The sequence below is a fragment of the Anopheles merus genome, chromosome 3L (assembly GCF_017562075.2).
Source record: "Anopheles merus strain MAF chromosome 3L, AmerM5.1, whole genome shotgun sequence".
Lineage (NCBI taxonomy): Eukaryota > Metazoa > Arthropoda > Insecta > Diptera > Culicidae > Anopheles > Anopheles merus.
In genome coordinates, this window is record NC_054085.1 from 37,222,327 (window position 1) to 37,250,306 (window position 27,980).

Consider the following 27,980-nt stretch of genomic DNA (forward strand, 5'->3'; position numbering starts at 1 on the left):
AGCCACACTTGTGGCAGTACACGATTATCAAGATTAGTATAAACCCTACAACCTACAATGCTTGAAGATTTCTGAATCGAAGGATGAAGGAATTTAAAAAAAAACACACCAACGCGAAGCTGCGAAACAATTCGCTTTGACACATCCGGTTCGTTTTCATCATAGTTTGCTATATCACTTCGAGCCGCAGGAGAATTACGATCAATCGTTGCTCCACTGCCTTCAACAATCTTTCGGTACAGTTAAACCGCCCAGTATTGGCTACACCTTACGAGTTAATGAGAATACACTACAGCAAACGAACAACGTGGGTGTGTGTCGTGTTGGATTACTTTTCTTTTTGAGCGCCTTTGCTGGCGGAACAGGAACAATTACGGTGTACTACTGGTTAGTTGTAAACTGGATTAACATTTGTTTCAATAAAAAGGCAACTGCTTTTTTGCTGCTCTCCTTGCCCTGACGGTGGCGCTTCCTTACACACAATAAATCTGTTTAGATGCAATCTAAACTCACTTTCTTCAGCCAACGTCGGGCGAAGCCACAACAAAGATGCAGGTTTGCTTAGAAGGGTTACAACAGCACACGCGTTAGTGGAAGATGCAGTACATTTGATTACAGATTTACCTTTCCCCACTATTTGGAGCAAGAGCACTAATACGCAAAACAATACGCTTCATGGCGATACATTTCTTTTACAAAACTCCCATAGCCTCACATAAGGGGACTCTGTGTTTTGTAATATTTCACACCTTACTACCTTTACGCTCTGAACTGAACTATTTCTCCCCCTTTATGTTTGATTGTTTTTAAACTTGATTTAGTTATAATATTATAATAACAGTAAAGTAAGGACGCCACACCGCCGATGTGGATCTGTTCCCTCCGTTCAAATAATACGTTTAATTAAAAAAAAAAAACAAAACAACAAGGAATTAGTAAATGCACTCGTTTTAAACAAGTCAATGAAATGTGTATGCATGTGCGTGTATGAGTATGGGTGTGTGTTTTGTGTGCTGCAAATTACCCTCAGCAGGGTAAATGTAAAAAAAACGGGGAAATGGTGAAGAAAATAGTCAAACTATTAAATATGCAGCACGGAAGCGGCCGATTATCCGAACTTATTCCTCTTCTGCCCAACTCTATCTTACTCCTTATTTCCCTATTTCCATGCTGATCTTTTGCTTTTGCTGGCACGATGCCCAGTTGAGTTGAACAAAACAGGGGAGGGAAAGATGGATGGGTTTAGCGCTTTTAAAAACGTCTTTCCCGTTCCCACCGGGGAGGGCCCATCAACACATGTAGCGCTCGCAAAAACAGCACCCCAAATAAGCCATCTGGCTGCCGAAACGATCGATCACAAATTAAAACGATTTTTCTCGCCGTTTTTGCAAGAAAGGAACTTAACATTAGTTGCTAAAACAAAACACCGGGCGAGAACTACACGATACCAAAAATAATATGTGCGGGGAAAAAAGGAAACAAATGTACGAGAGATGGCCTCAAATGGCCAGGTCGGGCCGGGTCCGGCAGACAGACAGACAGGTGACCCCTCTTTCACAGCTTTCGCATTAACAAACAAATTCAGTGCGGTCGAGAGCTTTGTCTCCCGCAGCTTCCTACGGCGTACCGCCGCCGTCTGCTCACAAATTCATATTGCTTTCCTGGATCTTCTTCCACGTTTCGCCGAGCGCTTTCGCGAAATGATCGTCGACCTCTTCGCCAGAGTCGGGCCTCTTTTGTTGGTGCTGCTGCTGCTGCTGCTGCTGCAGCGTTGCATGGAACGGCGCAGGTGATGATGCCAGCGATGAGGCCGGCGAGGAGGATGACAGCGACATCGTGGTGGTGAGCGAGGCCGGCGAGATGGCCGGCGGGGGCTGCTGCTGGTGCAAGTGTTTCGGTGAGGTTAGCGAGATGGCCGCTACGCTGGCCGCCGACGAGGGAGCACCGGGCGACGGTGGCATGACGGTGGCCGGCACGAGCGGTACCGGCAGGGCCGGATCGCTCGACAGCTTCAGCTCGATCGTTTCGGGCGCCACCACACGTATCCCCGCACCGAGCGGCGGTCTGATACTGATGTGGTTGGCGTTGTTGTTATTGTTGTTGTTGTTGTTGTTATTGTTGTTGCTGCTGCTGCCGCCGCTGCTGATGCCGCTGGTATTGCTCAAGCTGCTCGATATGCTGCTGTTCGAGCTGACGGACGAGCTGGAGCTGATGCTGCTGCTGCTGTGGTTTCGCATCCCACCACCACCACCAGGGGGACCGGTGACAGTCAGTGGTAACGAATCGCCCGTTTCCATGCTGTGTTTTTGCAACAGCAGCGGAAGCGGCAGTGGATGCACCTTCTGCGGTGGCACGTGATGCACCGGCGAATCGGGGACAAACGATGGCGGTCCCGCCCCACCCGTGCTGATGTTGTTGTTCAACACATTCAAAGACGATGGCTGCTGCTGCTGCTGCTGCTGATGCTTGTCGCCGTAGATCGAGCTGTACGTTGGGCCGAGCGAACGGCGGAAGTGTTCCTCGATCGACACATCACAGTACGTGGAGGAAACGTTCACGATCGGGGCCGATTCGACGGTGGTGGCGGTCGTTGTCCTCACGCTACTTTTAAGCACAATCTCACCTGTCGAGGAAGGAAGAAATTTAATGTGAAAATAAAGGTCCGAACATCACCATTGCCGTTGCCATCCTGTACCGTTGGTGTGTATGTGACTAATGCGCTTCTTTATCGGTGGTGGCGGTGCCTTCGTAATGACGCTCGGGCGCACGTTTAGATTGATCGGTTCGTCCCGCGACTGATCCGCGCCCGTCGGCGATCCCTGCCCATCGGACGAGTCCTTGCGCCGAACGGTCATGTCCAGCGGAATTTCCATATCGTCCGGGGGTGGCGGCCGCCCCAGTATCCGATCATACTTGGGCGAAGGGGGAGAATCTGGAACGGGAAAGAAGCGATGAAACGATGGGCGTGATGGGGAGGGGGGAGGAGCTGGTTACGACGTTACCTTGATTCTCGTTCGGGCTTGTACCGCCAGGATCACGGATCATCTTAAGACGGGTTTGCACTAACTTTTTCAGCGTGACAGCGTTTGTGGGATCGCGATCCCTCCCGGTTGGTGAAAGAAAGAAAAAGGAGGGAAGTAAACCAAACAACGACGAGGGGAGTCCCTGCTCCAAGCGCACCGATCAAATGATCACGTTGTGGTTGAATTCACGGGCACGGAAAATGATCACACGGACTGACGGGGATGCGTCCGCCTTTTCGCTTTGGAACTTCTGTCTGTTTTTTCTGACCCCCAAATCAACAAAACATACGCGAAAAGTGACGATCGCGACGGCTCGCTGAGTGGTGAGTGAGTGGTGAGTAAGCCCCCCAAGCCACTCACGTCTCACGCGGTGAGTTGGAGCCCGTCGCGAGAGAGCTGTGAACTGTCAAAACGCGAACAGCCTTTGCTTTCACGCCGTTTGCTTCCTGGCTGTGGTTGGCGCTTTTGGTCCCTTTTTTGGCACTTTGTTCCCGTAAATCTTAACACAGAACGAATTTGTTGCACTCCGATGGAAATAAATCACAATTCACCAATGTTAGTGTAGTAGCATTCACAACACCATTTCAGCATCTCATCGTTCTCTACCCTCTCTCTCTCTCTCTCTCTCTCTCTCTCTCTCGCTCTCGCTTTCAAGTCACAGTGAGCGCGATGCGAGTTTGCCCCTTGCGTCTTCTTCGTTTTTTTTCCGGGGCGATCTTTCTCCTTCTTTCTCCTTCTTGCTCTCGCTTTGTTCGACGGCAGCTGGATCACACTACGCGGAGCAGCTCTGTTTCGCTTTTACACGTCCGCCACCAGCACGACTCCACGCGAAGGCGAAGAAAGCAGGCGGATGAGAAGTTGGAAGACGATTTGGACAAGACGTCCGGGAGACGCACGGTTGGGCGGGGAAGAAGGGGGGGGGGTCTGTTACTGGAGGGAGGGTTGTCTCTGTTTCGTTCTTCTGCTTCCTTGGTTCTTCTCCTTTCTTTTCGGTGGAGCCTTCTTCGCTTTACGCTAATGTTCAACGGAAGGGATTTTCCTCTGCCTTAAGATTGCAAATTGACTCAAGTTAACCAGACTTATTTGTTTCCTTTTTCTCCGATCGCGATTTAGCTAAGGAAAAACATTCTTCCCAGGATCACGCTCTATTCCCAAGAACATCCGCAAAATCGATCTGGAGAGGTGATCTTCTACGCGTTATGCCCGTCGTACGATCAGAACGCTTTCTGTGGGAGGCTCACGATCCTTTTGGGTGGACGGAATCGAAGAACACGAACACGTTAGTTCGAAATTAGCACCCCACTGCCTATTGCATTGTTACCCACTGGCACGACACTTGCATCACAAATTGGTCGCGGAAATCGCGTACTTTCTTTCCAACCCCGTTCAGCTGCGCGATCGTTCTTTTTTTCTTCTCCCTTTTCGCTTCACAGAAAAGGGGGGTTTGCCTCAATGCGCCTGCTGCTGCTGCCTAACCTGTTGCTCGGCCAGAATAAACGGAACCACAGCCACACCAGCCCACACAGCCTCACGCAGAAAAAGTGATCGCGTTCGGGTCACCGCGTTGGTACGGCACCGTTGTTGTATGCGTTGTAAAAGTATATTTTGATCCCACACACTCTATTGCTCTTCATGCACTTTGCTCTCGATTGACAACATTTGCTGCTGCTGCTGCTTGTTGGTGGCAGAACGAGATCGAATTTCGGGAAGTTTTGTTGTTGCTGTTGTGTGTTGTGTTGCGCTGATGCCCCCGTACAACATGGCGAAGGGTTTTGACGTTCAAAACTCGCTGCATCTCGCTCACCTTCTCTACCCATCCTTTACTTGCCTACTGTTCGTCCTCCTTTGTCCATATGCCTTTCGTTGTGTTGGTGACAATTTACGCCCATCGCAACCGAGGTGTGCATGTTCTCGCTCGTTGTGTAATGCCATCTCTTTCGCGCACATGGACGCGTGAAAAAAACCGTACACAAGTCGTGTAACTGATGTGAATTTAAAGTGCTCTATCTGGTGATTATTTTGCATGAAAATCAACAGAAAATGGGTACACGTGTTTTTGTTATCAATAGCTGAAAGGTTTTAGATTACTGTGCAACGCATAGGATCGCCGTTCAAAGAGGCTGCAATGAGGCAACTTCCCGCGCCGGGTAAGTTTGTTACAAAATACTTGATATTAAGCTCTTCTTCGCATCTCAGGAAAACAAAATGAATTGCTGTGGCACTATTACTCGAAGTTGTAGAAGATGTTTTGGAAGAGAGAGGACAGGAATGTTGCGATCGTTTAACAGTTTTTGGAATGACGGTCTAGGAGGAAAATGAACCGGCACGGAATAAATACATTAATAAAAGCACCGTTAAAAGTGCTTTATCGACGATTACCTCAGCGTCAAGCTCACCTGCGAATGAAGACAGTACATAAAAAGTCACTAGCAAAGATGATAATACCACACACACATGAGATAAAGGTTCCCGTGGGGTCAAATAGGGGGATTGGTGATTTCACTTTGTCCACCAATACAATCGTCCACCAGCGCCAGCACTTTTTGGTGGCCATCTTGAACCCTCCAAAACCCTCACAATGTCTTTCAAAAACGCTCGCCAGCCAGAGGGAAAATCGTACCGATTTGGAGCGTTTGCGAGTACACAAACTGCAGTAATTTTCGTCCGGGGTTGGCAATTATACCGCCGGGTTCAGTTCTGGAGGTGGGATTGTGCAACTCGGCTTGAGGTGAGCGCTTTTGATATTGAGTACATTTTGAAGTAAAAATAAGGTAAATGATGAAAGTTAAGATAAATGTATGATAAGAAAAGGCGTTGCATGATATGTTGTGTGTGCTGAAAACATCCTCCTGTTCATGAAAAGTAATTAAAAAGAATTACAAAGAGAAACGAAGACATTGCTTTTGAATCAACCGACGTCAACTGTCGTAAATTGTCAGGTTGGTTAACGCCTTTATCTATCCGCCATGTTGAGCTAAACGTGAATCTCCAAATTTCATACATAATTCTAATTTTCTTCTCAAACACTCAGTCATTCAATGCAGACTCTATTTCTAACATTCTCATTCAATTGAAAGGCTTTTTTCGCAGTCCATTTAGCTTCGTTTGGCTCTTTATTGACACTGGAACTTAGTTTGCTCACAAACGTCAAACGCCGTTGCAGCGTGTGGGTGAGCAAAAACAACGAATGGGTGTACCCCCTCCCTGACCGCGTGTGCCCTGCTCTAGCTCTCTCTCGGACCAAAATATGCTCGAGCCAATAATACCCGAAAAAGACAAACCACGGCGAAGTAGTGCGGGCCGAGATTTGGGAATGTCTATCCAAAAGGAAAACCACCGTGTTTCGTGGTTTTGGTAGTGTGCGGCACGTGTTCCTTAGTGAAGCTTTCCAGAAAAGCAGCATTTGGGCCACATTTCATTCATCTGGTGGACATTCTTCGTGGGATTGCCCAAAGTCTTCACCTTCACGCAAGGGTGTTTTGAGCAAGCAAGCATTCCACCGTGCTACGGAGGTGTCGTGGGCTGTGTGTTGGATCGTCGCTCCCGGTGCAATACGATTTGCTGCCCCGTGCGGTGGTGTAATTAGTATTGTCTTGTCATCCGGGCATTTCCGGCCGGCACTAACACCCAGTAGTGCACCCAGTGTGTCGGTGTGGGTGGCTGCAGGCATGGTGCATTGAATAAGGTGCGCTGCACTTTTGCCACCTGCCACGAGCGAACGAGATCCACCCATCTTCACCGTCTTCTCCCACTTCTCCACGATTTGGTGTGGATCGGTGTGACGACGAAAGCACTCGTGCGTGAAAGTGGGTCAACGCTCTCCGGAGGTTGCTGGGACAGCACACTTGTCTTGCCTTGTCTTGTCCGCCGTCTAGAGGGCGCGGACCCCGCCGGACAGAGCAGTTGCTGACTGGGCACGAACCGGCGAAGATGTCGGTCGATCTGCAGAAGCACCGGGATGCCATCGTCGCGGCGTGGAAGTCGGTTTGCGACCGGAAGTGTGCCACCAACTGGGCCCTGTTCGGGTACGAGGGCCAGACGAACGTGCTGAAGGTGCAGGAGACGGGCGAGGACGGGATTTCGGAGCTGGCGGCCGAGCTGAACTCGGGCAAAATTCAGTACGCCTTCCTGCGGGTGGACAACAGCGAAACGGGCATCGCAAAGTTTGTGTTCATCAACTGGCAGGTAAGCTTTATACATTATTCAAAGCACCGGTTGAATCATTTAGCACGGGCTCTGGCTGCGGTCGGTACACGCAACCTCTATCGCAAAACTATGAAACCGCGCCATGCGTCCCTTATCATGCTATGAGGCAATGTTTGCTTTATCACACAATGTAAAGCTTGCCGCTTCTCTTATCATATCGCTGTGCGGGTCGAGACAACGGAGGTATCTAATGGTAGGAAAAATACTAATATATGCTGCTGGTTTCCCGTTCTTTATCACCAAATAAAACTCTGTAGGGTGAAGGTGCACCGATTGCCAGGAAGGGAACGTGTGCGAAACACGTGCGGGATGTAACGAACCTGCTGCACGGTGCCCACATTACGGTGCACGCGACCAACGAGGATGACGTGGAGGAGGCACGCATACTGGAGAAGCTGCAGAAGGTGGTGGTGAACGACTTCAAAGTAAAGGATTACTCACAAGCGATCGGTAGGATGGTTTCGCCCATATAAAATCAATACTTGTTGCTAATGTTACTGTTGCTCGTATTTCTTTTAGATTCACCCAAACCGGTGGGCACGAATTACAGCCGAGTCAATCCCACCAAGGAGATCAATCCGGCCGAACGGGATGAGTTTTGGCGCAAGGAGGAAGAGGAGGAGAAGCATCGCTTGCAGGCGGAGTACGAGCGTAAGCTTAATGAAACAGTATTGCTAGAGGAGGTATACACGCTACCCACCACCCACGTGACATTTACCAAGGCATTTATTAATCTTGAATCATCTTCTTTCCCACCACCACCTTTCACAGGAACGACGCAAACGAGAGGAGCGAGAGTTTGAAAAGCGCGAAGGTGCGGCAACAGCCGCTGCCAGCGTCTCGTCGGCTTCGCCCGTCTCCTCCGACCGCAGCTACGCCCGCCAGGCGTCCGACCAGAGCAAAACGGAGCGCGAGCGGGAAATTAAACAGGTGGTCGAGGCGAGCGCGAAGGTGAGCAGCGCCAAGGCACGCTTCCTGAACAGCACCGCCCAGCTAAGCCCGACGCACATTCAGGCCGAGGTGGCGCAGGAGCTAACCGAACCACCGTTCTCGCCGACGGCATCTTTCGAAGAACGCAGTATTATCAACGAGCTCAAGGCGGAGCTGGAAAGCGAGCGCCAAAATGGGACCGACACGCCCCCGGCGCTGGCGGCGGAAGAGGAACCACCGGCGGTGGTGGTGCCGGCCGGCGAACCCGTCCTGTCGCCGGAAGAGGTGCCGGAGGTGGCCGCCGGCCAGTACTTTGACCCGAACGCAACGATCGACCTGTCGGACGAGGACAACATGATACGGGCGCGGGCACTGTACGACTACCAGGCGGCGGACGATTCGGAGATCAGCTTCGATCCGGACGACATCATCACGCACATCGATCAGATCGACGAGGGCTGGTGGCAGGGCCTGGCCCCGGACGGCACGTACGGCCTGTTCCCGGCGAACTACGTCGAGCTCATTTAAAGCATTTTATTTCGCGTGTCTCTGCCACGCGTGCTTAGCGATAGCGCGCGCACACTCCATGTCGTTATTATTATATTGGTTATAGGCAAAAGCAAGCGCGCTCATCACACGAATAAGTATAGCAACCTGTTAACATAGTGCATATACGATCACGACTTAGATCAAACTGTAGCGCACAAACACACACACACACACATCCCACACATGTACACACGTCGCACAGCTATATTTGCGGAGAGAGAGAGAGGATATACGCCACTCGGGCAAGCGTTTAACGGGAAGCATTAGGGCAAGTGTTTTTGAATGTACTCTTTACGTCTTCTTCGACTCGTTTCTCGGTGTTTTCCCAGGTTCCAGCGGCAACCGGTGATGATGCAGTCTAAATTAGAGTAGTCAATGTGCGCAAAGCCGTGATTCCACGCCCGCGGAGACAGCGATGTGTGATTATTATGCACCATCTCCATTTTACGCCCGTTTAGTCCAGGTGTACGCCTCCCGGTATCCCGGTTCTAGACTAATAATAGATAAGCGTTTTAACTATTTAATTATACACACTTTCCCGCCACACGTACATCCACATCTACACTGACAACCCTATAACGAATGAACCGGGAATGAAGATCCCCGGGGATGGAATAAAACAGAACCCTCGTTAAAGTAATACACAACCCACGTTAGGAAGTGCTTTTAGACTGTGCGAAAGAAACGAATTTAATTTATGTTAGTTTAAGAAGCACATTCCTCAAGTATTGAATAAGATGTATAGGAATTCTTTACATTTTAGAGAATTCTTCCTCTCGTTTGGGGACAGTTGTTTACAGAAAGAGAGAGAGAGAGAGAGAGAGAGAGAGAGAGAGAGAGAGAGAGAGAGAGAGAGAAAGATAGCACAAAGGCATTTTGCGCCATGCCGCCACATGGCTGCTCCTTTGAGCAAAGCTGCAAAAGCGCCCAGGTTGCCTAGCAACGTCCAGCAGCGTGCGTGTTGCGCTTTCGATGCTACGCCGCCGTTGCGAAGGGACGGCCGAAACGGCGAGCGCCGTCGCCATTGTTTGTTCAATAAACTATTTCGCGGAATTTCGCGCTTCACGAACGTTCCAACCGCCTCCCAAAATACTAGTCACTGCGGCGTGGGTGCGTGTGGTAGTAGTGAAGCATTGGTCAAGTGCGATTTGACCGCCCTGGGGAGGGGACAGCTCCCAGGAGGTGTCGTGTTCACACCTTCAAAGGACCACACGTGAAGTTTCTGCCGGGTTTTAGCACCGTTCGCCGGATGTCAGGATGGGAAATACCGAGAGCAATGTGACCAGTGGCGTTAAGAAGCAGGCCGGAGTGTCCACCCAGGCGCTGTACAAGTTCGTCAACCTGAAGGGCGGCGGTCTGCTGGTGGACATGATGAAGCGCGCGATACAGAACAAGCAGTACGCCGAGATTGATCATGCGATCAAGACGAAGGTGGAGCCGTTTCTGTACAACAAGGGCAAGGGGAAGTATATCCCCGTGTCGGTGCTGGTGCTGTTACGAAACCGGGAGCGGCCGCGCCACAAGCAGCTGCCCGAGATCCGGGCGATGGAGAACCCGGAGGAGGACTTTGACATCGATGCGGTCTGTCCGGAAGTGAGCGAAGCCGAGTACTACCTAAACCCTTCCGGCTATCGGGAGGTGTGCTGGAACATAAAGGTGAGGGGGGGCGAGTTTTCAGTTGCATAATGGGGTATAGAAAAACGTACCCGTACACTCGCCTGCGACTTTAAAGATGGCGGCAATTCGTGTCATTCGCGTGCGTTCGGGAGCACGTGCTCGGTCTGTGTTTACTTCCGTTTGTGCGCCTGTGTGCGGTGTAAATATAAGCAAAGCACAGTGAAAAGGAGGAAGAAAGGAAGGGGGGGGGGGTGAGTAGAAGTAAAACAAGTCATCATTTTAGGGTGCGCGCCAATCGACGAACGTCAGCTGTGATTTGTAAATAAGGGGCTTTGTGGCATGGTGACCGAATTTCCGATGCCCTAAGGAGTAATAGACTCGTTCCAGGATTTATGCAAATGTCGTAACACGCATACAGACACATAAAAGCATGCCATAAACATTTCCTTTTAATGTCACGAGGAACTAAATGCGACTTTCTTCTCTTTTTCCCACATTTTTGCAGGAACGTGGCGCTGTGGGAGAGACAATTCTACACCTTTGCCTACTGAACGCCACTTCCCTGCATGCGGACCTAGCCAAACGACTGCTGCGCTTCTATCCCAAGCTCATCAACGACGTGTACATGTGCGACGAGTACTACGGTGAGAATGTCCTGCATCTCGCGATCGTGAACGAAGATCCTGCCATGGTGAAGTATCTGCTCGATCACAACGCGGACGTAAACGAGCGCTGCTGCGGTACGTTCATGTGCCCGGAAGATCAGAAAGCCTCCCGCTACGATACGCCCGAAACGGAGGTCGTCCAGATGGTGCAGGTGACGAACTACGACGGCTACGTGTACTGGGGCGAGTACCCGCTCACCTTTGCCGCCTGTCTCGGGCAGGAGGAGTGCTACCGGCTGGTGCTGGCCCGCGGCGCCGACCCGGACAACAAAGACTTCAACGGCAACACGGTGCTGCACATGCTGGTGATATACGAGAAGATTGCCACGTTCGACATGGGGTACGAGGTGGGTTCGTCGCTTAGCATCCGCAACCACCAGAACCTGACGCCGCTGACGCTGGCGGCCAAGCTCGGCCGGGTGGAGATGTTCTTTCACATCATGAACATCGAGCGCGAGATCTACTGGCAGCTGGGCAGCATCACGTGCGCCGCCTATCCGCTCGGCCTGATCGACACGATCGACGTGGAGACGGGCAACATTAACAAAGATTCCGCCCTGAATCTGGTGGCGTTCGGCGACAAGGACGAGCATCTTGATCTGCTAGATGGGGTGCTGATCGATCTGCTCAAGACGAAGTGGAACACGTTCGTGAAGGACAAGTTCTATCGGCAGTTTTTCATGTTCTTCTGCTACTTTTGCGTGTCGCTGGTGAGCTTCACGCTGCGCAACGGACCACCACCGGCGGAGGATGACGATGGGAAGGAGAGCGAGGCAGGGGGGAATAAAACGGCTGCTGTCACGAAGGAAGATCTTCGCCGGCAGCTGTGGAACGAAACGACACTAGAGGATACGCTGGCTGCGTTTACCGGCAATGGAAGCTTTGCTGGACGGTTGTCGAATCTGGAGCAGAGCAACGGAAGTGGCGACGCGATGGGTGAGTTTGATCCTGCCGAGATGGACGACGAGGGTCTGTTCTTCAACTCCAACTGCCACACGATGGATTACGACGGTGTGGAGGGCAAGGTGCGTCTCATATCGGAGATGATCATACTGGTCGGTTCGTTTCTGTATCTGCTCGCTGCCTTGCGGGAGTTGAAGTTTCTTGGGCGGAAAATGTTCTTCGAAAATCTTGTAAGTGCCAACTCTTGGAGTAATTCTGCTACCGAGTATCTCTCATCAATCATCCTTACATTGCAGATGACAGCACCATCGAGGGTTATGTTTCTGTTTTCCTGCTGCATAATGATGATCGTACCGTTTCTGAAGGTTCTCTGCTTTACGGAGCTGGAAGATCACGTAGCCGTAACGATCATGCTGACGACGGCGCCCTATTTTCTATTCTTCTGTCGGTATGTACTAACTATGTACTAACAATTCAGTAGTGAGAAGATCTCACTGTTCTCTGTTTAATTCCCAGTGGCTTCAAAACGGTCGGACCGTTCGTGGTGATGATATACCGCATGGTGATGGGCGATCTGTTGCGGTTCGTCGTCATCTATCTGGTGTTTGTGATGGGCTTCTCGCAGGCGTACTACATCGTGTTTCTCTCCTACAAGCCGGACGAGGAAGGCGACCCAAACCCGATGCCGTCGCCGATCGAGTCGATCGTAGCGATGTTTCTGATGTCGCTGACCAACTTTGGCGATTACTATGGCGCACTGGAGAACACCGACCACGAGATGTGCGCAAAGGTGAAGGACGTGGACGGAGGAGCTAGTTGATAGGGATTAATCATTGGTTCACTCTATACTTTAGATCTTGTTCGTGCTGTTCATGGTGATCGTTGCCGTGCTGTTGGTGAACATGTTGATCGCTATGATGGGCAACACGTACCAGAAGATTGCGGAAACGAAGAACGAGTGGCAGCGCCAGTGGGCCCGCATCGTGCTCGTCGTCGAGCGTGGCGTCCCGCCGAAGGAGCGGCTCAAGAACCTGATGTCGTACAGCCAACCGATGTCGGACGGGCGCCGTGCGCTGGTGCTACGATTAAACATGACGGTGCGTTGCATCACGCTTGCACAACTCTTTCCAATGTTAAACTAATGCAATGTAATGTCCTTTCTCAATCTCTCTCTCTCTCTCTCAGGAGGAAGATAAGGAAGAGATGAAGGAGATACTCGAAATGAAGCGCGTCCACGAGCGGCTCTCCATAAAGCGGCAGGTCGAGCGGGATGCACGGGCCGAGCAGCGTCGGCTGCTGCGCGAGAAGTACTTGAATATGTCTTCATGAGCCGTTCGGAGAGGAGAGGTTTTTATGATGCTAGCAGTAAGCAGCAATAATCGATACCACTTCCCCACTTTTCCACCAGTCTCGTTCATCTCTGTTAGCTGTTTAGGGCAATTTTTTTATTAAACTTCGAATAGAGAAATGGTAGATAAAGAGAATAAAGTTGTTTTTTGTATCTTGTCCACTGTACGGAGTATTGCTTAATGTCAATAAAAGTTTAACATTGCTCTTTGCTCATTATGTGAAGATTATTTTAAGACACTTCCACTCATATAACCATCACTGTATAAAAGCTTCAAAAAGAAAAAAAGAGCTTTAAAGCTTTGTCCAAAAAGCAAAACAAAAGCTCAATGCAAATGTGGCACGCTGCTAGAAGCAAAAGCTACAGTACTCGTGGCCTTGCAACTTTTGCGAATGTGGGTCAGTGACCTTGAATCCTTTGGTAGCACACACACACACATGCTGCGCTAGTCAAGGTCTATCGGAAGCTAGTTCGCCTTCGCCTGTCAAAAACAACAGCAAAGGTTGGCCCCGTGTGAAGGTTGGCGTTTTGATGTAGGGGAAAAGCGCTTTTTTTCCCTCCTGCGAGCACATCGGAATCCATTTCTTTCTTCTCCTCGACCGAGAATTGTTATTTATTTGTCTGCGGGCAAAGCGAAAATGGGTTGTAACGATGGTTTGATGTGCGTTTTTTTTTGAGAGTCTATGTGAGACTCACAGCAAGAGCACATCACTATGAAGATTCTGTGTTCTGTGTCGCTTGTAAAGGCGGGGCACAACAACAAAAATCGATGCACCACATCCGTTTGCCGGCAACATGTGCGATGAGTGAGCGCGTAATGGAAGCGCAAGGGATGTGGTCTTTGTTTTTTTTTTGTATTCACCACACTGCCCTCGGAGGCGCTTATGCAGCAGGTCTCATTATGGGACGGTGGGCAGGGATATACAAAAGCAATCATAAATATATGAGATATAAACTCACTCCAGAACACACTCGAAGCCTTGATGGGCCACACTTGATGATGGTGAACCTCGGCCCCGATCAAACCCCTTCCATTGCTGTGTCCAGAGCCTCTTCTAAAGAATACTCTCTCGTGTGTATGTGCTTGTGGCCTTGATGTAGTGATTCTGTGGACAAAGCACAGTAACTAAACGATAGCTCGGAGTGGGCAAAGGGAAAACCCATTTTCAGCTGGTTTGAATTAATAATGGCGGTCTGTTTGATGGTGGGTAATGAAGCGACGGCGTAGCTTAAAGGTGAATAAAGCACTGGGCCCAAACTGCAGAAGGCATCCATCTCATCCATCGAAGTGTAACAACATCTGTGTCAGCAACGGCCGTTTGTGTGTTGCTTCCCAAGAAGCAGCAGAACGTTGTTTCTTCCTGTGTGTGTGTTTTAAATTCCCTCCTGTCCACGAGCTCCTTATTTGGATGGTGCTGGATGCTGGCGGCTGGCAAAGATAAAGCACAGCTTCACCATAAAGTCCCCGTGCGAGGACAGAAGAACGACCGGATTGAAGCGCGCAGCGGAAGAGAAATCAGGCCATGCGGTCCCATTTTTATCCTGGGAAATCAGAATCGCGCGCGGTCTGGAGTGCAAACATACGGTGCAAGACGGTAGGTGTTGGATGGCATGTCCCTCTCTCTCTCTCTTTCTCCCCCCGTGTATACAAGCCACAATCTGTGTGTACACGGCCACGTTGTTCTCCCGATGGGGTGCTAAATATGGGGCAAATGGGAGAATGGGTTAGCAATTAATAGGAAATGAAGGCCGTAGTCTCCCATCGACCGGCGTGTGTGTATGTATACAAAAGCGATGTACGATGCCCGCAGCAGCTTCAGCAGTATGGCTGATACTCTTACTAAAGGGCGCACACAGTCACACAGGGTTTTTGGAGCGGTAGAGACAAATATTTATCCCCCCCGCTGGTTGTGGTAGCAGCTGCGTTAGAGAGGGTTAAATGCGACCGCCCGAGCATCGCTGGAGGCTTTTTTAATGTGCCACGTTAATTCTACGAGATGGGGGGGCTTTGAAAACATAAAAGGAAGCTTCTCGACGCTCGAGGGGTTCTTTCTCACGAGTGGATAAACGTTCCAATTGCTGTAGCGGTAGAGCTTTAGGGGCGTTTGGTGCATTGTACTGGAGAAAGGGGATGCTCTTGTGTTTGATGAAGATCCTCAAGGGGTTTTTTTTAAATTAATATACAATCAACTGGGGACATTGTATGAAGTATATATACACCTTTTTTCCAACACAGTGTAAAGATAAAACACAATAAAACCTCGAGAGATTTCCCCCTTACAAGTGTGCAGGATTTAATTATAAATGTTCATTGAATTGGACAAGTGACAGCCAGCTCAGTCCCTCTTCGTACATCGTGACCCTAAAATCAGTCCCAAGCCTTCCCAAACACACACACACACACACACACACACACACCACACACACACACACACACACACACACACACACACACACACACACATTAATAACATCCCCCATCAAGTCAACCCTTGTCTGGTGGGAGGCAACGTGCTTCCCTACAGTCAGCCACCAGGCGTCCGCTTGACAATTTCATAAAAACACCAGGCGGCTCCATCCAAGCGGGTGCTGAATTTAATCGAACAAATTGCAGCAATCTAGGCGCAACCCGGGCGTTGGTGTGGTAGTCACCGTTGACAATCCATCTTTCATACGTGATCGATCCGAACGCGGCAGCCAGTGGTGCGATCCAGCGCGATATGCGGCAATAACTCAGCTGCAATTAAATCAGCTAAATAATGTATCGAGAGACGCATCCATTCCATAAATCCTGCCCAACCCCCCGAGTGGGCGGTTTGTGAGAGGGGGTTGTATGTGCTAAGTGCCGTGTGCCGTTGTTTATCTGCTGGTGGCAACAGTCGGTGCTGCTCATGATGGTGGCGTAGGTAGCGTAGGAGACAGTTGGATAATTGGCAAATAACACGCTAGACGGAGCAGGGGCCCTGTGTACGGTGATGTATCGCGGATCGCGGTTGTTGAGTGCCTTTTTTCGCAGATGTATGTGTGTTGAAAGTTCACCGTTGATAGCGGGTTGCTGATAAAATGAGATTATGGTACAACGAATTTGGACGTACGCTCCATCAAAACACGGTGAACATCATCATCATCATTGTCGTTGTCGTCGTCAGTGGAGTGATGACTGTACTTCAGCGGCAGCGTGTCTGGTACACACAGGAGCTGATCGTTATCGAGAAAGGGATAGCGTTGTGGCAACTGTGAAACGATTTATAGCTCAGCAGAGCGCTTTTTATGGGGCAGTAGGATGCACGAACGCGATTGAAGCGAAAGGTCATTATTTTTGGTCCGCATTGAAGTGAAAGTTTGTTTGGCAGCGTGTAGCGAGGAAGCTTGTGAGTGTGTGTGTGTGTAATGGTGAGTAAAAAAAAAGATTCAATGATTAAATTGTGAGGCTAAAAACATAATATTTTATGCTTAAAGTTTCATGGTTTTTTGAGGTGTATTTAGATAACAGAGCATGTACTTTTGTGGTCAAAATTTAATTAAAAGCACCTTCTCCGCACCGATGGCAATGACTAAAAAGCAAACACAGCAAGCAGCCATTATGCGGGCCGCATCTCTTTTCGCCGTTTCACAAAAAGAAAACCGCTAGTTGCGCACAAAGCCAGGGCGAAGAATCATGCCAGCTCCATGCTCCGGTGCATGCAAATTAACCCGGTGCGTTTGTGTGATGCGATCTTGCTTCTTACGAGACAGCGGACAAGGCGAAAGAGTACGCTAAAGAGTGCTCTGACAGAGGGGGAAAAAACAGCCAGGTGGCCCCATCAGAAGCCGACGAGTGAGCGCACTAATTTTGTAGTTGTCTCACGTCATCATGACTCCCCTTTGCTTCCACGCTTCTGCTGTCGATGCGACGACGCCAATCGGCAGCACGCGCGAATTCGTACTGTTTGATAAACGCAGCAGCACGATGGCACTGAGCGATCCAAGAGCGAGAGAGAGAGTGAGAGCAAGGACTTTCTCAGCGAAAGAGAGTTAAGAGCAAGAGAGCGAGAGAGCTTTTCAGCGTGGCTGCGGGCACTGTCGCGCGTCGACGAGCTACGGCGTGCTCAGTCTCTTTCGCTGTCTGGCCACGCTCGGTAACGAAGTTAGGCGTTTTCCGGCTTTTCCGGGCTTTGATCGGGCCTCCCCCCCATCCCTTCGGCCAGGGGGTTTCATGGGGCTGGAAGGCAGGTTTTTTACTATCAGCACATTTCTCGCCCAGCACAGTGGCAATATCTTGCGTAAAACAGAAGGGCGACGGTTTCTGCGTATTTTCTTCTGCACTTTTTTCAACTCTCGTTTGCTGTGTGAAATGATTTTTCCTGCTTTGTGGAAAACTTGGAAAGTGTGTAGTGCTGTAGTGCTGGAGGACCGAATCAATTGGTGGGGAGTAGAAAGATAAGTGAATCGATTGTGAATCGTTTGTTGTGTTTGATTTGGGGGAGTGTTCGTAGCGCGTTCTTGAGTTTCCAACAAAGACAGACAAAGCAAATTCGTTTCCCTAGACAGCTTTTGGTCCATCGGAGGTTCTCACACTGCAATCGCGTTGTTGTGACACCGTGAGAACGACCTTAAAGCTTCGTAAAAACACGGGAAAATAGGAATCCACCATAGTGTAATGTGCAACTTTATCGCAACCATGGCAACGCACACGGTTTGACGTCGGCTTGTCTACACTCCTGGCCTGGTGGCTATGGGTAAAAGAAGAGCAGCAAGAACAAAGAAAAGCCCAACAAACTGTCACAACCGACCTGGCCAGCCGGGAATGAAAAGTGAACCGACACAGCACAACAGATGGTTACCGTGATACCGCCGAGGAGTAGTTCGTGTGTTATCTTCCAGCCGTGCCGTGTACAGTTTGTGGCATTGTGTTTATCACTTTGTGTGGGCAGCCCCCTAATTTAGAGGTCTCTGTCAGCCGCAACAAAAAAAGCCCCCCATGTCAGCTGATGGCCCACAAACACACACACACACACACACACACACACACACATTGTTTACCCACGGTGGCGCGTCTGGTGTGTTTAGCTTTGCGCACACGGTAGGGACGGGTCGCGTGATTGCGCGTATTTTGCGCGATGTCAAAAATAAAGGGAGCGTCCTCCTGCCTGCCACGAACCGTTGAGGCAAATCATCCACAAACACCCAAAACCCCCGTTCAGGACGTTTTAACGAGAGAATGAGAGAGTGAAACAAACCAACCACAAGGGAGAGAGAGAGACGACGGTGACGTTTGGGAGAGTGCAAGACATTAAAAAGCTCCTGTTGCGGTGAGGGTCATAAATTCCGGTACGAGCGCGCGCGCTCTCTCTCTCTCGTTCGTCCGCCTCGACGATCGACGGTCCCGGTGGAAAAAGGGCGAAATCCTGCACGCACTCCGCTGGTTCGTGCCGTCGCAAACGGACGACTCACCTTGCCAGTTACATAATAACGCACAGCACCGGGGGGAGGACCGGAGTCGGTCGGTCCATGGTACGCGCGCCCCAATGCACGACGCTGCTGGGCCGAAATCGTCACGTTTGTTCGGCTAATGGCAGGCTTGGAAGATTGAAGGGGGGAAATCGGGAGGAGACGCGTTGTGAAAAGCCTGTCAACAAATTACGGCAAAAAAGGGTGTTTTTTCCCCCCCATCAAATCAGAAGTGAATGGATTTTGTGGAAATAAAGTAGTGACCCTTTCGCAAAAGAAACGTGAGCAATGTGTACGCAAACATCGCTCCCCGCTTGAAAAGTGATAAAAAGACAAAGTGGTAAAAAAGTGATAAAAAGTATATAAAAAAGTATAGAAATTTTTAAAAACAAAGCGACGCAATAGAGATCGCCTTTCGGTGGGTCAATTCCGATGGCCAGGATGGAAGTTTCAATCAATATACTGCAACAAAGCACCACGACCGCGGCGAGAGCGAGAAAATGAAAGCAGCAAACGAGATTAAATCACGGAGAATCGACAAAACACACCGAGCTGGAAGTAACACACCCATTGAACCATGATTCCGGGCGTCACCGAAGCGGGACACGCCGTTCAGAGAAGTCGAACAAACACACACACACATACACACAAAAAACCAGAGTGTAAGTAAGTAATTAACGAACCGGGAGGACCCTTTTCGGCTGGTGGAAAGAGAGTGCGGCGCAAAAATGAAATAAAAGCTTGTTAAAACAAAGAAAGTAGAAAAAGAGAGAGAAAGAAACACAAAAACCAATTGAAAACAATAGCCATCCATCGGCTTCACTGCAAGCTTGATGTTTTGCAGACGACCGATTTGGCAAAATCCGTTGTGTGGATGGATTTGGCGAAAAGCGACCTGGCAGGAGCAAGCGAGAAGCGTACTCTTCTGATGGTTCCATTGTGGCGGCCTGATGGTAGTGCTTTTACCGAAATGCCACGGACCGAAATGGAAAGACGGTTATGGAAATGAATCACCCCCGGCTTGGTGCCATGTTTATCCACCATAGCGAGCAGACCGAGCCTCGGACGGGCAAACAACAAACAGTGCAATAATCAAAATATGTCACAACTTAACTCCAACGCCACGGACACAAACACACAGCCCTGCTGCTTTCAATCAAGCAATCGGTGTGCGCCTGTGTGCTGAAGGTGCTGTAGGAAAGCCACTACACTCCCCCCCCCACCGGCTGAGACGCTCTGTGGGGAGGCAGGGTGTCAATTTAATAAAGTTTGTGATATTGGTTTGTGCCGATCCGTACACCGTGTACCGCTGGTAACGTTAATCAAAAGCAGCCTTGTTGTAGGGTTTGTGTCAGTGTGTGTGTGTGTGTGTGACGTCGCGAATCAAAAGGTGTGCTCAGGTGGCCCATGCTCGATGTACGATGAGCGTGGTGGCCTGTGGCGCTAGTAGCAGTGCTTCCGGCGGGGCAACAAGCGACGAGCCCGCCAAACGAGAACGATGCGACCGAGGCGAGGCTGCGAAATACGATCGGCGGCTCAACTGCGAAGAAGCTGGTCGGTTAGGATTTGTCGATGCACCGCAGTCGTGTGCAGTGTGTCTTCGTCGATCGACATCGCAGGTCGGAGAGACCACCGTTCCAAGCTGGCTGAAGGCACAGTGATGTGATGCGAAGTGTGGTCGGCTGTTTGTTGAAATTGTTTGTTGCTTGTTGCTTGTTTGTTGACAACTCAAAGTGCTCATACTGAGGTGGATAAGTTGAGGGGAGAGGTGGTGGGAGTTTTTCAAATACAAATTGTGAGGAAGAGTGTCTGAGAGAGGAAGAACTAACTGCTGCTTATTATCAAAAACGATACAGGAAACGACCAGCTAGACCGGCACGATGGGAAATGGCATGAACAAGGTAAGTGGTTCGGGAGGAGGTTCGGGCATAGTTGAGGCTTTGATTGCATCCCGATGCGTTCCAGGTCATGCCCGGGCTGTACATTGGGAACTATAGGGACTCGAAAGACTACCAGCAGCTGGATCGATACGGCATCACGCACATCGTCTCCATCCACGACAGTCCACGACGTTTTCATCCAGTAAGTTTGCGATTTGTATGCAGTTTGCGTTTAGATGTACTACGCAATTGCCCCCTACTTTATAAGAATCCTGATACTTTTCATTAGTATTTGAGACATTGTTGGTTCTTTGATTACAATATGACCAGTGTATCTGAGTAAAGAACAACTCTGTCCACCTCACGCGCTCCTCGTTAATTAGTGTAATGGGCACAATTATCGCGCGCTCATCAATGGTATGATTGATTGAAGAACCTGCCCATGCCAAGTGAAGCCATCAACGCGCACCGTCCAATACGGAAAGGCTCAGACGCACGACAAATTGGGCGCGCAAAAGCCTTGTACTCGATAGATCAATACCGATTCGAGGGGAGCCAAGGGAAAGCCAAGCCAATGGGAAAACTTGAACCCAGCGACACCGAACGATTCGTAACAACTCCCTTCCCAGCGGGCGGGCGTACGGTAGAAGTTTTATGGAGAAAGTTGTTGTCTACATTAGCTGGACGCAAGCAAACACCAACACTGTTTGACCACTGGCCAACAAAGGGTAAGACAAAAACAGGAGCCCCCAAGGCAGGTCGTGATTCACCGCCCGCTCCATTTCCGTCCGTGTGCTGTGGAAAGTTTGTTTAACGTCCACTGTTAGTGTCCGTTGCGAGCGGTGGAAGTGAAACGCTTTTATTTAGGTCGGTGATTATGGAGCGCTTTTGATAACGCTGCCGTCCAGGTTTTGATGCTGAAAGCGCTATTTATGTATGCAAGTTGATTGAAGCGCAAAACATCGTCGTTCGGGAGGGTGAGGCATCGTTCAGGAGCATGAATTAAATATTGTTGCGCATAGTTTTCCCATTAACATGGCAATACAAGCGTGCACAGCTGTGTGGGTGTTTACTTTATTTCTGTCGCTTTTGATGGTTTGCGTAGCGAATGAACTGGAAACGGTCTGGTTACCATTTTCTATTCAGGTTGGAAGAGAAATTTGCCTAAAAGTATGCAACATGCATTACAAACGCTGCATATTATGACTTTATGGGCAGTTTTTTTGAGAAGAGAAAGACTTTTTGAAGTCCACACAAGCGGATCCTTACCGAACAAATGCTTTGAATGTCCAGAAATAGCTTTGAAATTGGAATAGCGTAATCCCAAAAGACTTGGACCAGCAGACGGGCAATTACGGAAAGGACGAACCCCGAAACATCTCAACAAGCATCAGGGCTTGGATCTCACTTCACAATTTGGCTGAGTAGCGTCCAATCGACTGCCTTCATTAGTTATGCCTACTCCAGCTCCTGCAAAAGGTCACTTTTCACCCTCGGCCCTTCCCGTCAAAGTGAATGGACAGGTACTACATATTGCATCATCGCTGTCCCACGGCATCTTATCTATATTGGCAAAATGGTGGCATGATTTACAGCACACATCACCAACGCAACCGATGGTACGCTGCACCGGTGGGACGGTTTCAGTTTTATGGCTCAAAGTTCGGGCAGCTCTGGGAGGGAAGACGGTTGAGTTGTGTGTTGGGGATTTTATTTGTTTGCATCGACTAGCAGACTACTGTTTCAGGCTATCAGGCGTCCATTAGTGGTGTCCCAACAGTTGAGACAACAACAACAAAAAAGGCATTGATCAAACTTACACGCCCGCGTACATCGTTGCGCCAAATGGGTAGCGCCCAAGAAAAGGAACCACACATGAGACGACACAAATCCCGTAATCCCTTTCTCGGGAAGTAGCACACTATTCTGACACATGTAAAGTGTCTGCAGATGGAAGCGGAAGAGGCTGTATACCGCTTTCCGAAACTAATGGGATTCCCATTTTCACACACCATCCAATCGAGTGTGTGTGTGTGTGTGTGAGTGTTGCGGGAGCTTTTTATCCTGCTTCCCGCCTAGACCCGCTCAATTCCCAGAATTCTGACCACCTTTATGTTGGTACAAGCATGCCGACTAGAAGTATCGCTCATCAATCTTGTTCGCCTGAAAGCCCTCTCATATTGGTTGGCATGTTAAAAGGGGTTACACAAGACATCATCATGCCCTTCCTCCCCTCCCTTGCTCGGTTCGGGTATTTTTATAAATTGCAAAATTAAATAATAAAAAGCCTCCATATCTCAACCCACCAGGAGGAGGCATCGCTGTGTCTGCTGTCTGGATGCATTAACGGAAGAAAACCCCTCGGCATCGTTTCAATTTCGCAAAGTTCCACAAATACTTTTGCTTCGTCATCCTTCTGGTCGCACATATATACACATGGACGACGGTAGTAGTTTTCCAAACCGTTTTGATGGCATTTCGAGCAACTGCCAACTGCCTTCCTTTTTTTCAATCAATATCCTCCGCTCTTGAATGCTTTGCGTGACACAGATGATATATACGAGGCCGTAGGATGTGGTTTATCGCTCGGTGGATTTTATCCGCTGTTCGTGCAGGAATACTGTTTTTTTTCTTCTTACCAGCACACGGCCGAGTGTGGGTAAAACAAGTCGTCACGACAATTTTTGCTGTTGTTCTTCAGAACTAAAAACAAGCAATAGCTTTTTCGGTGCGCGGATTTTCGTGCCATGAATCATCCACAGGTCTGTGCAACTGAGCAACTGGAAAAGCGTGAGCTGTGAAACTTTACAGGTCCTTCGGTGGCTCTGCTGGGTAAGATAAGGTCCAATCAATTTTAGATTGCTTGTGGTGAGCGCTTATATATTGCCACAAACCATCCAAAGAGAGTGAGAAAGAGAGAGGGAGAGTTTGTAGTAGTACGCCTTCCCAAAGGTGCTGGTGAAACTTTTTGAAAGGTTTCCTATTTTTATCCAGCACGTCTATGATCTGTGTGGAGTAATAGTTTTACACACAAACCCACTCCCAAACCCACGACCAAAGCCAGCCACAGTATTAAAATGTAATCAAGTTTGAGAAATGTCTCCTTCTGGGATGGGTGGGTGGCATCGTACCTTCTTCTTTAATTAACCTTTACACCTATAAGTTGATACAAAATGTATGTGCGACCTAGATATCGTTGGTGGTTTCATTAGTATTAGTTTCTGGGTGGTCGTTTGAGGTTGTCACAAGGCTCGAACGATGCCACTGTAACGCAATTATAATCACAGCAATTAATTTACATACTTACTGAGAGCTGCATGATTGAAATTAAACTTTCAAGCGCCTAAATGTATGCCTCTGTCTGTGGGAGTGACTAGTGATGCTAGTGATGGGACGAGTGGTTCTTTTTGGGGAGTTGAATCGAATCACTGACTCATTTATAATGGTTCATACAAAGAATAATGCACAGAATTCTATATTTTTTCTATTTCTTTGCTACTCACTCGCTCTCAGTTATAATTCAATGACTCACTATTTCGTGATTCAACTCTTGTTCATCTAGAGACTTAATCTTTCAGGATGCCTTTTCCCCATTCAGTGTAAATAAAATCCAATAAGAATGAGACCACGAAATTGAGTGAATAGCGAAATGATACAGATGAATTCTATACATTCACTTGCCGTTCACTCGTTTGCTATTCAACTCAATCCGACTCTTCGTAACTCATTAGTAAATCACACTCCTCTTGGATTCAATTCAACCTACGCGAGTGATGATTCAGAAAACTCTTGAGTTGAATTCATTCTTTCACTTCCCAGATTCAAACCACTAACCCTTACTCATGCTTGTACATCTCTAATCTAAACTATCCATTATCGCTCATTTCTTTCAACCCCACTCCGCACTCTTAGGACAAACACTACCTGTGTGTGATTGCTGCGGACAAACCGGACCAAAACCTGTCCCAGTACTTTTCGGTCTGCAATGATTTCATCCACTCCGCCCGGCTAAAGCAGGGCAACGTGCTGATCCACTGTTTGGCCGGCATGTCCCGCTCGGTCACGGTGGCAGTCGCCTACATCATGTGCGTCACGCCGCTCAGCTGGAAGGAAGCGCTCAAGGTACGGCAAGCGTCTCCGAACGGGTTTCAAGCCGAACTTTCTCATTCTCCGCTGCTGTGCCATGTCCCTCTTCGCAGGTAGTACGTGCCGGTCGCTCGATTGCGAATCCGAATCTGGGGTTCCAGAATCAGCTACAAGACTTCGAGACCAATAAATTGATAGAGGTAAGAGTTTGGGCCCGGCGGAAACTACCCCTGCGGGAGACTGCGTACGTTTTATCCGGCGAACCGAGGGCAGCAAGGAACGCCGGATGTGGACGTAGTTTTATTTCCCTCCCACTGATTAAGTTGATAAATCGTTTCGGGTCGGGGTGTGTGTGTGAGGATGTATTCATTATTTCCTGCCACTCTTCTCACTCTCCTCATGCGTACGACAGGAGCGGAGACGGCTGAAGGAGCGCTTCCCAAGCTTGGCGCTCGAGTTGACGGACAAGGAGCAGTGCTACCTGGCGCTGGACTACTACGAGGAGCTGCTGGAAAGCAAGGGCGTTTGCGAGGGTCACTGCAAGTTTGGCAAGGACTGTCCAACGGGTGAGTGGGGTAGGGAGCGAAGGAATGTTCTTTGCAGCTGCAGCTTATTAAGCTTTCCATAAATTCATCCTAATTTCATACATTTTCCGTTCAAAGCGCTAGCTAGACATGCTTCAGCATCCATTGACCCATTTCTAGCGAAATATTCTATTTATTGTGCCCCTTTCCAGATATATGTGAGTGCGCTTGTTCCAGTGGCAATCATTCGTTCGACCCGCTTTCATGACATCCTCCCTTTTCTGGCCGTTTGTCATCCATCTTCATCCATCTTCACGGCTTCCCTGACATTGCTATCACCTTCTGCTACAGTATATATTTTTTGCTGAACATCAACAAGAGCTTTGTTCCACATAAAAAAAAATCACTAACATGATAGTTGACTTTTTGATACTGCTGTTGGGGAGGTACAGCGACGGCTTTTGTTGTAAGCATCACTATCACAAATCATCATTTGACCATAAATCATAGTCCAATAATTAATCACATTAAAACCATGTCCTAACACTAAATCAGTCACACCAACAAAAAAAGAACAAAGTAATTCAAAACGAAGTTAAAGCTTAAGCACAATCCTCTCGAACCAGAGGAATTCAATTACGATACGCACCGGCTTTTGGCATGGGCAAGACACAGCAGAAACATTCCTTCAAAACATTTTCCTTCTCCACCAACTCCAGGAATCTGCCGGACGGACTCCCGCGGTGGTATAAGACCTTCCCGTAAGCCGAGCCTTTCGTCGAAAAAGCAATTCAACACTTCGCTCTCAACGTCGCCCTCGACCTCGTCCCAGCTGTCGGTGCGCAGTGCGGGCAATCCGGCCAGCGGTGGAGGTGGTGGTGGTGGAGCCCAGTCCTGTCCGACGTCGCCCCGCTGCTCGAAAGCGCTGAGTCAGCGGCAGGGCAGCGGCGGGGCTGCTACCCGGCATCCGGACAACCCGCGGGCAGCCGGTGAGTATGCGGCCGAAATCGATCTGGGAGAAATTTCGGAACTGCGGCGAAGCAGCAGCATCGTCAGTACCTTTCGTCCTCGGAGTAGCCCGGCCGGGCTGTACTCTTATACGGGTGTGTATATATCAGCTTTCGTTTGTGCCGGTCCACACTAATCGGTGCCTTGGTTGCAGGTTCAGCGCCCCCCTCCGTACATGGGTCGCGGGTCGACTTGAGCGTTAGCGGCGGTACCGGGTCGGCCATCTATCTTGGTGCTAGTGGCTCCAGCGGTGCAACGGGCGGGTCTGGAGCAACCAGTGGATCTGCCGGCAACTCGCCCGGACCGGGACGGCGGCTCAGTATGCGCTCCACGCCCAAATCTACGCCCCGCTCCACGCCAGAGTCCTCCCCGAAGGCATCCCCGAAGAAGAGTGCCTCTTCAAGGTCCCTCGCAAGCTCCACCACCACCGCATCGCCCAAGAAAAGCGTTTCCGGCAGTGGACGCACAGCGACGGTGACACCGGTCACCACTCCGACACCCCCGAGCAGTAACTCGGCCCCCCCGAGAAAAGAGCCTGCCGACAAGCCGACGGGCAAACTAACCTCAAAAACCACCGTCCCGGGAAGTGGCGCTAATGCGAGTGCCGCTACCACCACCACCACCACTACCAGCAGCAGCAGCAGTGTACCGAGCAGGGCGTGTACTGCAGCCACGCGTACTCCTTCAATTGTGATAGACATAACCACAACTACGGCTACAATTACGACGGGCGTGACGTCCTCCGGCAAGGATGCCGCCTACGGCCGATCGGACGAAAAGCGGGACACCACGTCCAAGGACAAGACTAAACCCGGTGCAAGCACCACCAGCAAAACAGTGATTGCGAACAATAATGCCAACAGTAGAGCGATGAGGAAGGAATAGCTCATTGCCCAATCGTTGGCATGGCTGGGCTGGAGTGAAAGGTTATTATTATAAAATGAACTCCACCATTGTTGAGAGGTGGATTGGCAGGTGTCCGATTTGAGACACAAACTAACACACAAACAGGGGGCACCAACGCTCCGTTGTCCTTCACAGTCCCATCCCCGTGTAAAACCCATCCGTCGCGCATTGTTGGATTTCATTAGTGAGGAACTTGATAATAATATAATGCCCTCCGGTAAGGTGAGGTGAAGAGGAGCGTGAGAGAGAGAGAGAGAGAGAGAGAGAGAGAGAGAGAGAGAGAGAGTGCTCAAAGCTGATTGAAAGTTGAGGTTAAAAGGATATGCACAAACACACATACATAAACACATTACTAGAAACAATCAAAAATCCTCCCCCGGCGTAGACCGATTTCGACGCTAAAAGTCCGTTAAGCAGTAAGGTTTGACACAGTTTTCGTCGTCCTCGTGGTGCTTGTGCGATAAATGCCGATCAAAAAAGGGTGCAACATTCGTGACACATGCTTTCGATGTCAATTTTTTTTAGGATTTCGGTTTCGTGAACAGATTTTCGGCTCAAGAACCAGCGCATTGTGAAGGGTTAGTTTTGTGTATCACAAAGTGTGAGGCGTGGAACCGACGAAGGGAAAGAACGTTGTTACTAATGTTGTTCGCTAGAGGCTTGGGTGTGTGTTCAGTGCAGAATTAAGCAAAGATATCACGCTTGCTTGTTTGGGGTTTGTTGAAGCAAGTATTAAGAGTAAGGCACGGGTTTTTTGCGGCTTAAGGTTTGGAGTTGGAGCTGGTGAGCAATTATCGAGCGAGAGACCAACAAAAAAAGAGAAGAGTATTAGAAATTCTAAACAAACACGTGTGCGAATATGCTTAGCATTTATACACACATCAAAAAAATGATTCGCGCATTGA

The 27,980-nt window shown here is 49.4% G+C and overlaps 4 protein-coding genes across 4 annotated transcripts; 3 read left to right on the top strand and 1 right to left on the bottom strand.

Annotated features, from left to right (window-relative positions):
* Positions 1-509: 509 nt before the first annotated feature.
* Positions 510-4,983, bottom strand: LOC121598230 (probable serine/threonine-protein kinase DDB_G0278665). The gene is made up of 3 exons (XM_041924785.1): positions 3,003-4,983; positions 2,696-2,932; positions 510-2,623 (listed from the first exon to the last, which is right to left on the bottom strand). The coding sequence occupies exons 1-3, from the start codon at positions 3,043-3,045 to the stop codon at positions 1,641-1,643; spliced, it is 1,263 nt and encodes a 420-aa protein (XP_041780719.1). The 5' UTR covers positions 3,046-4,983; the 3' UTR covers positions 510-1,640.
* A 1,149-nt stretch (positions 4,984-6,132) lies between these two features.
* On the top strand, positions 6,133-8,788 carry LOC121599775 (drebrin-like protein A). Its single transcript, XM_041927847.1, has 4 exons — positions 6,133-7,208; positions 7,487-7,679; positions 7,749-7,912; positions 8,001-8,788. Exons 1-4 carry the CDS (start codon positions 6,954-6,956, stop codon positions 8,685-8,687), a joined length of 1,299 nt encoding a protein of 432 aa, XP_041783781.1. The 5' UTR covers positions 6,133-6,953; the 3' UTR covers positions 8,688-8,788.
* Positions 8,789-9,762: 974 nt separating this feature from the next.
* LOC121599778 (transient receptor potential cation channel subfamily V member 5) lies at positions 9,763-13,359 on the top strand. The gene is given in 8 exon segments (XM_041927850.1): positions 9,763-10,364; positions 10,831-11,852; positions 11,899-11,927; positions 11,930-12,123; positions 12,190-12,341; positions 12,410-12,683; positions 12,748-12,990; positions 13,079-13,359. Coding segments are annotated over 8 exon segments (2,457 nt in total). The 5' UTR covers positions 9,763-9,965; the 3' UTR covers positions 13,223-13,359.
* Positions 13,360-17,320: 3,961 nt separating this feature from the next.
* On the top strand, positions 17,321-27,957 carry LOC121599773 (uncharacterized protein DDB_G0271670). Its single transcript, XM_041927845.1, has 7 exons — positions 17,321-20,572; positions 20,637-20,753; positions 24,464-24,673; positions 24,751-24,837; positions 25,050-25,203; positions 25,881-26,264; positions 26,324-27,957. Exons 1-7 carry the CDS (start codon positions 20,552-20,554, stop codon positions 27,052-27,054), a joined length of 1,704 nt encoding a protein of 567 aa, XP_041783779.1. The 5' UTR covers positions 17,321-20,551; the 3' UTR covers positions 27,055-27,957.
* The last annotated feature ends 23 nt before the right edge of the window (positions 27,958-27,980 follow it).